Raw genomic sequence first — 14,240 nt, 5'->3', positions numbered from 1 at the left:
GACAATTTTAAAAAATCCGCTGAAACATATATTCAGTAAAATTTTTGGTAAAACTTGGTTGGTATGAATTGAACTTTAACTTTAATCGCACCTTTGCCATTTTCAGACCTCAAGCCACTCACGTCGCTCACTTCATTTCTAAAAACTTTTTTAGCTCATTTAGATAGTTTGACCATATTTGGTAAAATAAACACGCTGCTTTATCAATCTGTATGTTTGAGGAACACTCAAAATTCATCTCAACATGAAAATTGCTTCGTAATTTTACCAACCATATACTGAGTCATGAAAAAACAAAGTTAGTAATATTTGCCTTCCCACAGCGCTTAACATCCATCTGCATGCAAATCGACCAACGACTATAGGTCATTGGCTCATCAAACCAGTAAGGCACATATAAAAGCTCTTGCTGAACAATGATGTGAAGTAATTAGCATCACGCAAATACAAGATTGTCGTACACGTATCTTACTCAGCAGAATACAGATGCAATGATAGTTTTGCCCACTTTAACTTCAACATTACAAGGAACAGAAAAAATATTTTTCCTTTAAAGTTCAGGCAGCAATTTTCATTCCCAAAAACAAACATGAACTGGAGCCAGAATTAACCGACAACTACGACCTACCTTGCTTTGAAAGACTACATATAATTGGATGTTTTTTGTGTACATGCGTGTTTATATTATGTAGGTATTTACGATTATTATGTATTTAAAACTGACTGAACTGTTTACTTCAAGATCCGACTGAAATACAAATAATCGATATGAGTGTCCTGGACAAAATATAAAAGTAGAACGATAACCAATGATTAGCCAGTGATAACTTCTATCTATACCCTTTCAATTAACCAACGAAAGAGCCTAAAATACGTTCCCCTCCAAGCTACCCAAACTAATTCAAAAACAGCCTTTATACTAGGCAAAGGAATATTATGGGTAAGGTTTGAAGCCTGTTTTTTCTCATTTAGGCAAACAATTTGCAGGTAACACCTACGGCTATAAAGAAAAACAAACAATAACCTTTCCACAATTATAAACTTTGATATTAACTCTATGCTATAAACAAAAATCTTACTTTTGTTATTTTGACTGTTTGCCAGGCAGGCGCAAGTTAAGCGTAGTATAACAGTTATGGTGGAGCACCTTGTTTTTGGTAGATCGTTTCATATGTCGGCTATCAAACCTGAACTTTCTGAATGGCGATGATAACCGCTGCATATGGCTGCCTTCAAACTATATACAATCATACATTACCCTTAACTTGCACATTCAGGTGTAATATAATGCCTTTAAAAATGAAATACCGGTATTATGAATATCTAAATAAAAGTCTTTTATATTTTTACCGTTATCGTAGGTCTTAAATGATACCCTCAAGGCGTAAAGCCCCAATCACGTGTTACAGAGCAGGACAACTGGCACTAGACCACCAATTAATTATAAGTTTATAACGTGGGTAGCCTCACTAATGACCAGACAAAACAAAGTACATACACATAACTAGATTTAATATACTGGTTTTTAATCAGTCATATACAATTGAAGCTTCATGCTTGCTGAAATTATGAAAGAAATATTCCTAGCACTTCCCATTGATATTTAATATGCCTTCATATTGGCAACTCGATCGTTCGATTTCCTCGAACTTCGGCATTCGTGCTCTACGAACAGCAATATTCTTTCTACGAACTGTTGAGTGTAAAAGCAGAAACCACAAAGTCCGTAGATGCGAACCTGTGAGATAAAAATCACAAGTTCGGATCTACGGTTGTTGTTGTCTTCCGCGTTTCCAAACAATGTCAATAACCAACTGATCGCCATACACGTGTGAAGAAAACCAAAAAAACCATGCATCGTTGACGGTGTTTCAATAAACCAAATGTCGATGCAACCTGCAGCAACTTAACCGTTCAGTAAACGAATCATAAAATAACCATAAGAGGCTGAAGCAGTTTCTTATCAAATATGCCAAATACATAATCGTTAACACATATCGTATCACATGTTGCTTCGTTCTCGTAAATGAAAACTTCCCATGACAAAGTTTCCACAAACGCTATAAAAAATAAAGAAATACACAACTTCTTTGATTGTGCATGGTCTTCGTTTGTAATCGTCGCACGCCATTCCATAACAATACCACTCACAGGAGAACGCGAGAGAAATCTAGTTTATTCAGCGGTGATTAATGGGATTTGGTGGAAAATGCTTCAGTTGAATCCGACTCACGAGTCACAAATGCAGTACAACTGTACAAGATCGCAATGATGATATAATGTCTTAAAGGTAGACGTTTTTTTGGATATTCAATTGCTATTCATTAGACAATTGCCTATAGACATGAAATACGACTTTATTCCATATTTATCTTTCTCACGTGTCAGCAATCTGCCACGTCATCTACTTCTGTTATTCAGAGAAATGTGATAATTACAAACAAAACAGAAGTTCATGCAGCCTAACACATGCACCTTATTGGTTTTCATGGAAACTGACGAGTTAATTTAAAGCATTACCTAAAACTCAAAGTAACTTCTAGAATACATTTCATTACCAAAAATTACAAACCCTTTGATTAAAATGAAATGACGGAAATAGCAAATATTATTCACCTTACCGTAAAAGGCCTGAAAGTAGCTTTTGGGTCCTTGCCTAAATCTATAAAAAATTCATTTATAATCAAATATTTGACAAACAGCAAGTACATTACTGCGAACGCGTTTATAACTAGGTAAAAATACATGAAATGAAACAAAGTAAATTTTGATGCGTAATGATTATAAGGGTCATCCAGTAATAAAAGGAAGAAAATATTTGGTCTAACAAGAAACAAACTACAGCGACTCTTCCGCTCACGTGATAATTTTTGTAATTTTTCACTTTAGTCGGCTCATTTTATACGGAATAAGCAATGTGATAATTTTATTGATATTTCATTTAGTCTGCTCACTTTATATTGGATAAGCATGTTTAGTGAATGGATAGCAACATGCTAAGGTAGCAAAATTACTTTAATTTACCGCACTCTTATGCTATAGACCTCATGAACCAGATTTCTTATTATAAACAAAACCAGATCTCTCGCGCTTTGACAGTGTATCATGTCATAAAATGGATTTTTAATTTTCACCGAATTTACGATACGATTTTTTGCAGCTAATACATCGTGTGTTTGTTGATAGCTGGGACATTGACATTATCAGAATTTACATCTGAAGAAAATAAAGCACTGAATAATCCAGATATTTCTTAAATTCATTTCCAAAACAAAGGTTCTGCAAAATTGAATGTATTTCTTTCATAAAATATTTCATTCCAGACTACTGCACTGAAAAGAAGCGCGTCCTACACAGGTCCAACATATTTGTCTGGCCAGCATATATTATAAGCAAAACTGGACATGTGAACTGCTTGGACCACGTCCTCCTCAATTATATTTGTACAAAAACTTTTACCGACCTTTAGTAAAAGGAAAGTATCTCCAGACGCTAAAGATTATCGAACATGTGAATCGTCGCTTAAATGGTCTGAATAGATTACCTAGAGAAGAAATTATTTCGAATAAGGAAGTTCATATTTCTGTAAACATTCGTCAGTGATCACTTATGGCTCGCACTGTGGATGACATGCTGTGTTCTTTGTTAAAAAATGCATGGTTGTATTTCCGACAATACTCATGCAGTAACTAGACATAGAATTCGAGTTACTCGATTTGACCGTGAATAGATATAACGACGCATAAGTGCTTTACTTTATTTAGACATTATTGTGGACAAGTCTCATGTTATCATACTTATCGACGTATGATCATTATTCAACGGCACAGCAGAAAGATAGTGTTCTTATATCTCTGTAACTATAGAATCCATTTATCATCAAATTAGCGTTGACTTCTCTATAGTAAATTTTATGTTTTCAAACTTGAATTCATTGTAACAAATTCATTGAGGCTAAATTTTTCATATTCTCATTACGAGATTTTTAAATGTTATCAGTTTGCATGTTTCATTTTTCTGAGTTGAAAAATTTCATGGATAAATTTCAATAGTAAACTTTAAAGTTTTCGCGACAGAAAAATTCGGACGTTTCCCGTAAACAAACGTGATTATGCATACAAAATATTTGCACTAAGCTTCTTTGTATATAAAATTGAACCGTCGGTTTTAATCACTTGTTCGTTCCATGAATGTTCCAAATTTCTAAATTTCATACCAGTCTCAAAATTCCATTTGACAACACGTTTGCTAAACAATAAAAAATAACTTCATAAGAATCTCTGAAGTTTTTTCATGCAAATATCATTGTTCTAAGTATTCGGTTAAATGATTAAATGTTTAGACAGTACAGCAATCGCCTGTATTTCATACGCCAACACTATGGCTAAAGACATAATGAAATAGTACAAAAGTTAAATGAACACAAGAAATAAATTTAAGGTATGAATATTTTTTGAGTTATCAGCAAGCGTGCTTGGTTGCACAGCACTGGAAGGTTAACAATGAGACATATCCCATAACACTAGCCAACGCAGTAAGCGTTTTTTAAATCCTGATTAATCATACTGTCTAAATTGAAAATATTTTGCGAATTTAACGTAGCATTTGCATTTTACAAAATCGATTTAGTTGAACTTATGAACAGTAACTTTTCAAAAACGAAGACGGTATACTACCAATATATATATTGATGTGCTTGCCTGTAGTAATCAAATGTTAAGCGATGCTTGTCTTATGTCTCATGATATACATTTGTCTTTAATAAAACGCATACATACGCTTATATGCTAGCAACACAATTTACATTTATATCTTTACTATACATACGTATATATAACATATACGAATATATTATATGGCCTCATATATTTTTAAGCCAACAGTAGATCTAGGAATGTTTAGGAATGCAAGTGGGACAAAGCAGTGAGCAGGGTTGTGCTACGATATGGAAATAATATCGTGATAGCTATGAATTCATGTTAACGAGGTATAAGAAATCTAGAATGGCAAACGAAAGCTCACAAAGATAAAAGCAATGATAAATCACCCTGTAAATATAAACGCTTAGAAAATAGTAGGACGCGTTTTATCCGTAATACTACATAATACGTACCGTGCACTAGAGATACAAGATTCCCTATCGTAATGATAACATGCAAACAACCAATGTACAATTCATGTATTTTAATGTACAAAAACTTCATCATATTTAATTTATAAGACACCATAGAGATCACGCTCGACAGTACATTCTAGATGTAGGCGGTCATTCGTCTTCCTTCACCAATATCATATATTTGCGTGACATTGTTAACTAAAGTTTATGAGAACATGTTCAATTAATTATTACTTGCAGATTACTTACCCGAATTTATGATTATGGTTTGCACGATCGTATGAAAAGAAAGCAGCACAGCATATTGTCGTTCACGCATTGATGATGGCACGATACGCACGAGGTTTCTATGAGAGTTCTTTATGTGTCAATCATACACAGACATACATTTCTTGGACTTAATGACGTGGGGTTAGACATGCAGTGATTACCATTCGCACATGTAATTTACTAATCACAAAATAGATTTCAATTTCAAGCACAGTTTGCAAAACTTAAACTATGCACATTCTGGTGTATAATTAAATAAATTTATCTTGAAAGAGCAAACGGACGTCTCGGGTTTAGTTATGAATATTTTATTGATAGTGTAGGCATTTGAGGTATGAAATAAATGATTGCAAAATATAGCCAAAAATATGTATGTGACTAATAGCTCTGTAACACAAAAAAATGTTTTAAGAAAAGTTTTAGTCAAAAATGACAATTGGCAAAATCAAGCTCGCGCAAGATTGCATCAGTTTGCATTCCAAGAATTTTTAACCAGTCGGAGGGAGAGTTTGGCGAATTAACCTTGAGAAACATTTTTCCTATATCATTAGCTGGAAAAATCTTATTATTTCAACTTTCTCGTCGGGATTAGTAATTTATATTGAAATTTTAAATTAATGTGAAAACATGTCAGCATACAATTTTTAATTCAACCCTATTCTGCTACTGGTCAAAATGTATTCCAAACGTTGGACGAAAGTTGACTTTAAGGACTTCGTTCATTTAACATTTCAAATATATTTTCTGATTACTTTTACAAATGATTTAAAGCTATATATGCACTCGGTCAAAAATAGATTCGTCCGATCCCTTTCAATAAATTATGGCGAATAATATCCACTGCCTAATTTTATGTTTCTCAACTGGTTTTTGGATTCAAAAAACATGGGGCACCATCGCGCAAAACAGTATTTTGATCAAACAGTCAAGGATGCACAATGTCCTTTCAAATTATTTTCAACCAGATTTGAAAGCTAGCTAAAACCCTTCAAATTTTCTGTTCAATCTTTCCCCTTAACTGTTTGAATTGTCAACGTATGTTGCTGTAAACGTTGCATGCTGTTAAAATCGTAATGGAATACAATATTTTGTGATGATAGATTATATAAGAATCGATTGTATGCATAACAACGCCCATGCTATCCCCTGACAACAATTAAGACGTCAGCAAGCACACCATGCCATATTAATTGCCATTGCAGCTAAAAGGCACCATTTTTAGTAGATGTAGGTAGCTGCTCAAAACAGACCCGGCAAGAAGCAGCTCCATTAAAGCTACTGCGTTGCACCATATTTTAGGCACAGCTTATAGTAAATGAAATATACGAATTACCTCATTTGTGAAAGCAAAATAACTTGATCAACATTATAAAATCACTAATAACATTGACTTTCTCCTTTCTTGTTCCTGTTTCCTTAACTGCCTTTAGTCGTGGCAGTATCAAAATGTAGATATGGTACGCAACATTACAAATTAAACGAAGTCGTTTTAAAAATTTATTGGTGTATAAACACATAGGACATGTTGGCAAAACTTATATTCGTTTTGTTCCTTATTACTGAGTTAATGCTCAAGTAAGGTACGCCCCAGAACATTACGAATAAAACGATAAGAAAACGGCTAAGTCGGGATGTAACTTGCGTTTAATTTGATTTAATTCTTAAACAATCAATGCGACCGTCTGTTTCAAACACGATAATTCTAGACAGCTTTTATGTTATCGACAACAATGTCTGCTAATAATTGGTCTGTTTAGCCGACTCATTACGTTTTGAAAATGGATATATACATTTTGCACATTGAATCAATCAAGTAAGTGTACATATATTGTAAAAACCAATCTTACTGTTAAAATAATCATATAATCATTAATCAATGATGCGACTCCTCGGTTCATAGATGCGCCATTTTTATTTAACCCTTAGTGAAATGGCTGAAATATTTTTGTTTCGTCTTATTCTAATGAATCTAACACAATGTATCTGTCTGAAAGCTGGGGGATGATAAATTATACATCTGGTTTTATCACATAACCTTTCTTTGCTATTTCTGCAAGTGAAGGGCAAACTTCTAGTAAGCAGATTTATTTTGCTTGTAGTAACAACTGTGTCTTAAGGTCTGAGTATTACAATAGAAGTACAGTTCAATTAGTCCGAACAGAAAGCGAAATTTCAGAGCAAAATCATTCCAGTGTGATTTTAAACGTACAGCAAAGCATGGCAGCATCGTATTTGTAATTGACTGAGCAATTGGTCAAGGACTATTCTATGAAGTATATAACTTAAATAAGAATTAACTATAAAATTTCCAATAATTTAAAATGAGCAAAGAACGACAAAGTATCACAACAAACCAATTCACAACAAATAGCATATCACATTCAAACACAAAACACCACAAAAAACTATTTTCGAATTAATACAAAAGGAATAATTATTATTGAATTTTACCTCATGTTGCTACATGTGTCCGTCTTTCTTCCAGTGGATCATGTGACGTTCTGGCTGGCGTTTATTGTCCACAATCTACGTGTCACGCGAATGAGTCGTGGTCGTGAGTCATTAATGAAATCAAATGAGGTTTGAAAGATTTCTAAGAACTTTTGTTTACTTAATTGTTATATAAACTCGCTCCTCGTGCAATGGACACATGCTTGTGTACCCAAAGGCACATGTTACTTTAAGTCAATTAAAGTGCAAAACTATATCTCCCATTTCTGGTGGCTCGGGCTGTTTACCGATGTTTCATTACTGGACCGCATGTTATACTTATACCTGCTCAAACAAAACAAAAAGCTTACAAGCTACTTAGCAAATTATGTGCATTGATGAAAATAAACATTTAATTGGTCGTTCGATTCGAGGTTTGATTAATCATGGAAGCTGATTATTGCTCAAGTAGTCAAAGTAGTCTATGACAATGTATGGAGCGTGATTATGGCAGACATCATGAATTGACAAATAATCTGAGGCTTCAAGACATAGAGAAAAATAGAACAATGAACAAACGTCAGACTTGTAATGTGCCTAGTTGACTGAGACAAAAATCACTAGCTCATACCAATTGAGGACTATAAATTATCGGTCAGAATATGTTATCGAACGTAAACCATGAATATTCTTTATAATCAAAAGATAAAGTCAGTGCTCACATTGTTGTTTATTGTATAAGAAAACAAGACTATCCACATACAATACCAAAAACATTCATTTTGACTAGACTCTTATTGAAATTTCAGTTTATTTTTATGTATTAATAGATAGCACAGATTCTATTAGATGATGGATTCGATGTTAAATCTTGATACAAGTATCAAATAACCAATAAACTGAATGAATTAAAAAAATTGGCGTAATATGGAGGTCTATGTTATTTTGTAAGTAGCTATAATTTGCAAAAATCGGGGGGATGTGCAGGAGTTGATTAAATTGTGTACAAGATCATAAGTTTTTCTAGAACAGCATGTGTCATGCCAGATAATTGCTTCATAATCTCCACATGCACTATAAACTGAGCGACAGTATGAAATGGGCATCTGAGTTTTAGTTATCATTGTTCGATGGTAAGATGTGCTTAAATAGGATCAAAAATACAGTCGGGTGACTAAAATAACGTGACCTAATAACGACAGTAGAAAGTCATCAATAAACAATGTTATGTTCAAACTAATTGTTTGAAGAGAACGCTAACTTTTGCTAACTTTGTAGAGGCATAGGAAGTTGAACAGAAAGAAAGAAAGACACTGAGAAATGAATAATATAAAGAAAAAAACGGATAAAACAATTCTAATGTGATTTTTGTCGATATTATAGCATTTGATGTAGTTTTATGAAGATACTGAAATATTGAAAAATTTTATTTGATATTATATAATTAAATAAATTAAACTTACAGGCGTCTTCATTTTCAACCATAAAGAGAGAAAAAGCCTCTATTTATGTTACAATTCCCAGGCAGCAGTAATTTGGGAAATGTTTTGTTGATATTGCAGGTTTTGTTTGCAAAGATTGAAAGAGGTTTTACAAGTTAATTTTCTTCAATTTTGTGTTTAGTTATCTTGGAAAAGATTTTGCGTCGGTGCGCAACTTGATGATATTAATGCAATGAATAAAATCGATTTCGAAAAGTCTTAAAGGCTTGTTTCACTCGTATTATAAAGATTTGAAGCTTCATTGACATTTTCCATTAGCTCGTTGTCTTTGTATAAGTTTTCCATTCTTTCTCCTTGGTGCTCAAGGGGAGAGAGAACTTGTCTTTCATTTTGTGGTGAGTAACCTGACTCATATCTGCTCACGGTAGGACTAGGAAAAGCTGTGTTTAGAGTAAGGTTACCATTTCTTTGATAGCTTCTTTGCGATGTCATCAGTTGTCTTTTTTGAAATAACTTGATAATTGCTTTCCTGAACGAGGGATTAAATAAAGCGTAAATAAACGGGTTTATAGCTGCGTTGATGTACTTTAATATTACTGAGCTGTACATAAGAGGCAATGGATTGTCACGTGATAGGATTGTCAATATTACAGTAACGAATTGCGGTGTCCAGCATAATATGTGTACTGCAGTAAAAATGCTTGTTTTCCAAGCAACTTTTACCTCCAACCAGCGCAAATTTCTTAACTCTTTATTACCTCCATGATTTTGACTTCGTATGTTTCGTACATGTTTTCGCGCAACATAAAATATAGTCAAGTACGAAGTGAATATCGTGTAAACTGGAATAACAAAAGCGACTATGAACAAGAAGGTCAAGTACACAGGTGCTTTTCGCTCCTTTCTTGCAAAAGATAAACTTGCTACGATGAGAGCCGCAAACCACACAAAAAAGATAGAAACTTTTATCTTTAAGGATGTCATGTTGTTTGCATACCAGTATGGAAAGTTGACTTTAAGGGCTCTCTCGATGCTTAACACTACACAGTTAAATATAGAAGCCGAACCCCAGAAGATATCAAATGATATCTGAATTATTAGAATGTACTCTGTGAAGTTTTCGAATGAAGATACAAGAAACAGAGAAATTCCAACAATGCCACACCCAAGATCTGCGCATGATAGACTTATTACGTACATGTTGGCATGACTACGAATATATTTCTCTGTAAAAAAGGACCTGATGACGATTCCGTTGCAAAATACACAGAGGATTAATAGTACAGCTCCAATCACAATGGGAGCAATCATTTTTTTTTCCAAACAATTTTTTGCACTAAAAATTGATCATGTCCTTTTCATGCATATGAGTATCTGCAAATTCTTTCGCCACCTAAAACATTGAATTAAGAATTTTTATCACTCTTATACACAACTGCATAGGAGGAAAAGGGCGGAACAATATATCTACTGCAAAATCCTGCGGCACAATTAACAATAAAGACTGTAAGCATGAATATAATTACGTATAGGAGCTAGGTAATTTTACTGTAGATATTTAATTGCAGAAAAAGCAAGTATTCGGAGGAAGTTGATAAAAATTATCTGAGAATCTCCGTACAATAAGCACCACCCAATGATATGCTTCGTAAGAAGCAAAAATTAAAGTCGAATTTCTTTATAAAATATTGACTGCATTGGACGTTTCAGTTTTTCAGTTGACTGGAGTGGATCAAAAATGTTTTAGATAATTTTCTTAAATATAACATAACATTGCAAACGAGTGTAACAATTAAAATGACAAAAAATTTGAAATAAGTTCTGAAAAAAATTTTCACTATGTTATAATATATATATATATGGCTTTAAAGGAAGAAGAGTATTAGCTATACACAATATCTTTTAGTTATTAAAACAAGGAGAACTATTAGCATGTCACATTACCTTCACTAGGTTGGAAAGACTTATAAAACTTGCACAATTTAAGTTCAAATAGCCTCGACATTCAAAGAAACACTGGAAATTTCTTACAACGACACATGTTTCATCGCATGCACATCATTTAAAACAATCATGCACATCTTCACATTGGATTTTTTATGTTTGAATTCGGTGATTGTTTCAACAGCTGCTTGAAATTTGCACTGGTATAATTAAACAGAATTGCGTGTTTCTGCCTAGTTCTTGGCACTCACATGGTATGCTTAATTATATATCATGGACTGCACAGCCCAATGATGTTCTGTTGATGAGAAATTCAAATTTAAATTTGACGCTTCTAATTCCAAAAAGATAAAATAAGCCGATGTAATTGAATTTTCGCAGGCATTCTTATCAAACTATCCAGGATCTTTAAAAATCGTCAATTTATTTACAACTTCAATTAGTTATACCGACATCCTATTTTCGCAAGTGTCAGTTTCGTTTACAATATGGTGTTCGAAGTTCATTAACAGCTAACACACCACAAAACCATAAAATTATAGATTTACGATTAACGTCCTAAATAATGTTGTGAAATATTGATGAAGTGGATTCTTATCGGATGGAGTAAAGGCTCTGTTCTGTAATTTTGAAAGCCTTCTTTTATGTTATAAAAATTGGATATCTTTGAAAGGAATAATTCAAATATTCAATAGTGTAAATTTTCCAGCTTAAATAACTCGTGCTCATTTTTTCATTTCTTCGCCTTTTTGGAACTTTCTATATAAAGACATAGTTTATATATATCAAGTCAAAAATTTCATTTTTCTTGTTTCCAACGGTAACCATACCAACAACTTAAATAAACGTATTAATTTAATATCCCGTCATCTTTAGCAAATTTTTGCGATTATAGAAGATAATAAATGTTAGCTACGGTATATTAAGAGCTAACAAAAAAGAATTTTGAATTGTCATTTGCAATTTGAATAAATTATCCTTTTGCACACTTATTTGAATAATATTTCCATTGTTTTAAAGCTTGTTTTTTCCTATATATGTTTCATTTAGATGTCTTTAGCTAAGCAGCCCAGTGACTGAGTAAATATAAAAACATATATTGCTCTAAGAAGAAGTGCCTTAGCCCGAAAGCCGACGTTTTAAAAGTCGAGTAAAATATTTTTCGGTAGAGAAACACTTAAACGTAAAGTGACATTTTAATTTCGTTTTTTTTTTAATTATAGAATTATAGTGTGTTGTAAATTACTTGATTGCCTGGCCCTCGCACGGGAAGCAAACTGAGCTCATATTATGAGAATTAACATGGAGCATTTTTGTGAAAGCAATTTGCTGCTCGGCTTTTATGGCAGTATGTAAACAAATTTCCTTTATTCTGACTTTGATGTGCCCTCGAAGTTGGAGAGTCGTAAAATAACTGACAGTTATTTAGGAGAAATACTTGGCTTCGTTGAAAGGTATGGTGAAAATCTTTAGATTAAAATCAATAAAAAATATTTAAACGTAGTAAACACGGCGAATCGTTAAAAACAATAAGTAGACAGACATTATAATTACTTGACAGGTAAGTGAGACTATAAGTCAGTGCTCATGTTCAAATGCATTTGTGGTAGAAGAAATAAATATTTTATTATTTTTCTCAAAAGCAACATCGATATCCAAAGTAAATTTACCTACCTAAATCTTCAATGAAAGCAAAGCAACATCTCAAACTAAAATCTGCTTGTGTTAAGCACAATTATCTTAAGCGGTGCTTCGTTCTTGGACACATAAAATACTCCACGAGAAAAAAGAAAAGATTTAAAACATTTAATATTCTTGACTCATCGTCATCATTTCTAGAAGTTATGAAAAAATTTGAGTTCTATTTTGAGAAATCTGTTCTTATATTTTTGCTACCTCAGCTTTAAAAGCATTAGATGACGCGTTAAATTTTTAAGTAAAGATGCTTTACAGGTAGCTAATTTTAGATTTGGTAGATCTTAAGTGAACATGTGGGGAGATGTTAAAAATATCCCTTGTTCCTCAAAAGTATGATAAACAAATATCCATTGTGATGTATGTATTAAATTAGTTTGCATGAATTTAATGATTGCAAGATGAGATAAATAATTTTACAATTGCAAGGGTAACACAGTATAAATCGCGCACTATTTTGCAAATTCAGTAGTTAATACAGCGAAAATGGCCATTTTAAAGAAACTTCGTGATGCACACATTCACGTTTTGTAATGTTTTTGTATAGTTTGAGTAAAATTTACTCTAACAAAAGGATAAGAATCTTGAAACGACATGAAGTCATGCAATAATTCATCAAAGCAATCGATACAATTTCATCACAAGTTTACGTTATATAAGACAATTTTCCCAGCACATAGTTGTGTTTCAATGTTTTTTTAAAACCTACAAAAATATTAACTACTCTTCTCCTCACTTAAATATTTATCTCGAGTTAAAGACGAATCCATACTGAACGACATCTGGACAATTTTTGCATAACTTGAAAGATATTTTTTTGTTATTTTGGAATGTGAAAATGTTAACAGCGATGTTTCTCTACTCAAATGAAAAATCAATGTTTTGAGTCATCGAAATCAAGCAACGGAAATGTGATCAATTTGACTGAAAGCTACCCCTTGAGAAAAACCCACATTGCTATTACTCTTGAATAAATACAAGAAACAGCAGCAACAAATATTCAAGTTTTAAAACAAACTCACCTCCTTAAATCCACGCTTTCCACATGCGTGTTCCCGTTATAACATGAGAGCGCCGTTCACGTTGTAATGACCGATGTTATCGTGAATTACGCGCATCACTCGTCTTATTTCCATATAACTCATGGCGCAATTATGCACGATACACCTGTCCTGCCCATTTAGATGCATGGACAGTAATATGAATGCCCCAAACGAAAAACATCGGTCGTTTTACATTGAAGAACTTTGCATACATGAATGACGCACATTCAAAACGAGTGCAACTGTGAGAACAAAAACTAAATTGGTATGCAATACTATGTCAAAGTAATTTTACTTGAT

General features: G+C 33.1%; 1 protein-coding gene and 3 long non-coding RNA genes across 7 annotated transcripts; 2 read left to right on the top strand and 2 right to left on the bottom strand.

The window, feature by feature from the left end:
• Positions 1-1,772: 1,772 nt before the first annotated feature.
• Positions 1,773-7,872, bottom strand: LOC124445070. Of its 3 annotated transcripts, XR_006948093.1 has the most exons (4): positions 5,366-5,577; positions 3,464-4,248; positions 2,622-2,662; positions 1,773-2,060 (listed from the first exon to the last, which is right to left on the bottom strand). It is a non-coding gene; the product is annotated as an uncharacterized LOC124445070 (long non-coding RNA). The 3 variants fall into 3 exon arrangements; XR_006948094.1 differs by lacking the exons at positions 1,773-2,060; positions 2,622-2,662 and adding an exon at positions 7,838-7,872 and having other exon boundaries at positions 3,278-4,248; positions 5,366-5,463; XR_006948092.1 differs by lacking the exons at positions 1,773-2,060; positions 2,622-2,662 and having other exon boundaries at positions 3,278-4,248.
• On the top strand, positions 4,275-5,831 carry LOC124445074. The gene is made up of 2 exons (XR_006948097.1): positions 4,275-4,440; positions 5,357-5,831. It is a non-coding gene; the product is annotated as an uncharacterized LOC124445074 (long non-coding RNA).
• LOC124445069 lies at positions 7,104-9,277 on the top strand. Its single transcript, XR_006948091.1, has 3 exons — positions 7,104-7,199; positions 7,872-7,966; positions 9,095-9,277. It is a non-coding gene; the product is annotated as an uncharacterized LOC124445069 (long non-coding RNA).
• Positions 9,147-14,098, bottom strand: LOC124445066 (trace amine-associated receptor 13c-like). Of its 2 annotated transcripts, XM_046995777.1 has the most exons (3): positions 13,920-14,098; positions 12,877-13,037; positions 9,147-10,651 (listed from the first exon to the last, which is right to left on the bottom strand). In XM_046995777.1, the coding sequence occupies exon 3, from the start codon at positions 10,567-10,569 to the stop codon at positions 9,517-9,519; it is 1,053 nt and encodes a 350-aa protein (XP_046851733.1). In that variant the 5' UTR covers positions 10,570-10,651; positions 12,877-13,037; positions 13,920-14,098; the 3' UTR covers positions 9,147-9,516. The 2 variants fall into 2 exon arrangements, with proteins under 2 accessions (XP_046851733.1, XP_046851731.1); XM_046995775.1 differs by lacking the exon at positions 12,877-13,037.
• Between the last annotated feature and the right edge of the window lie 142 nt (positions 14,099-14,240).

Source organism: Xenia sp. Carnegie-2017, unplaced genomic scaffold (genome assembly GCF_021976095.1).
Source record: "Xenia sp. Carnegie-2017 unplaced genomic scaffold, XeniaSp_v1 HiC_scaffold_22, whole genome shotgun sequence".
Classification (NCBI taxonomy): Eukaryota; Metazoa; Cnidaria; class Anthozoa; order Malacalcyonacea; family Xeniidae; genus Xenia; species Xenia sp. Carnegie-2017.
This window is presented reverse-complemented; position numbering and strand designations above follow the sequence as displayed.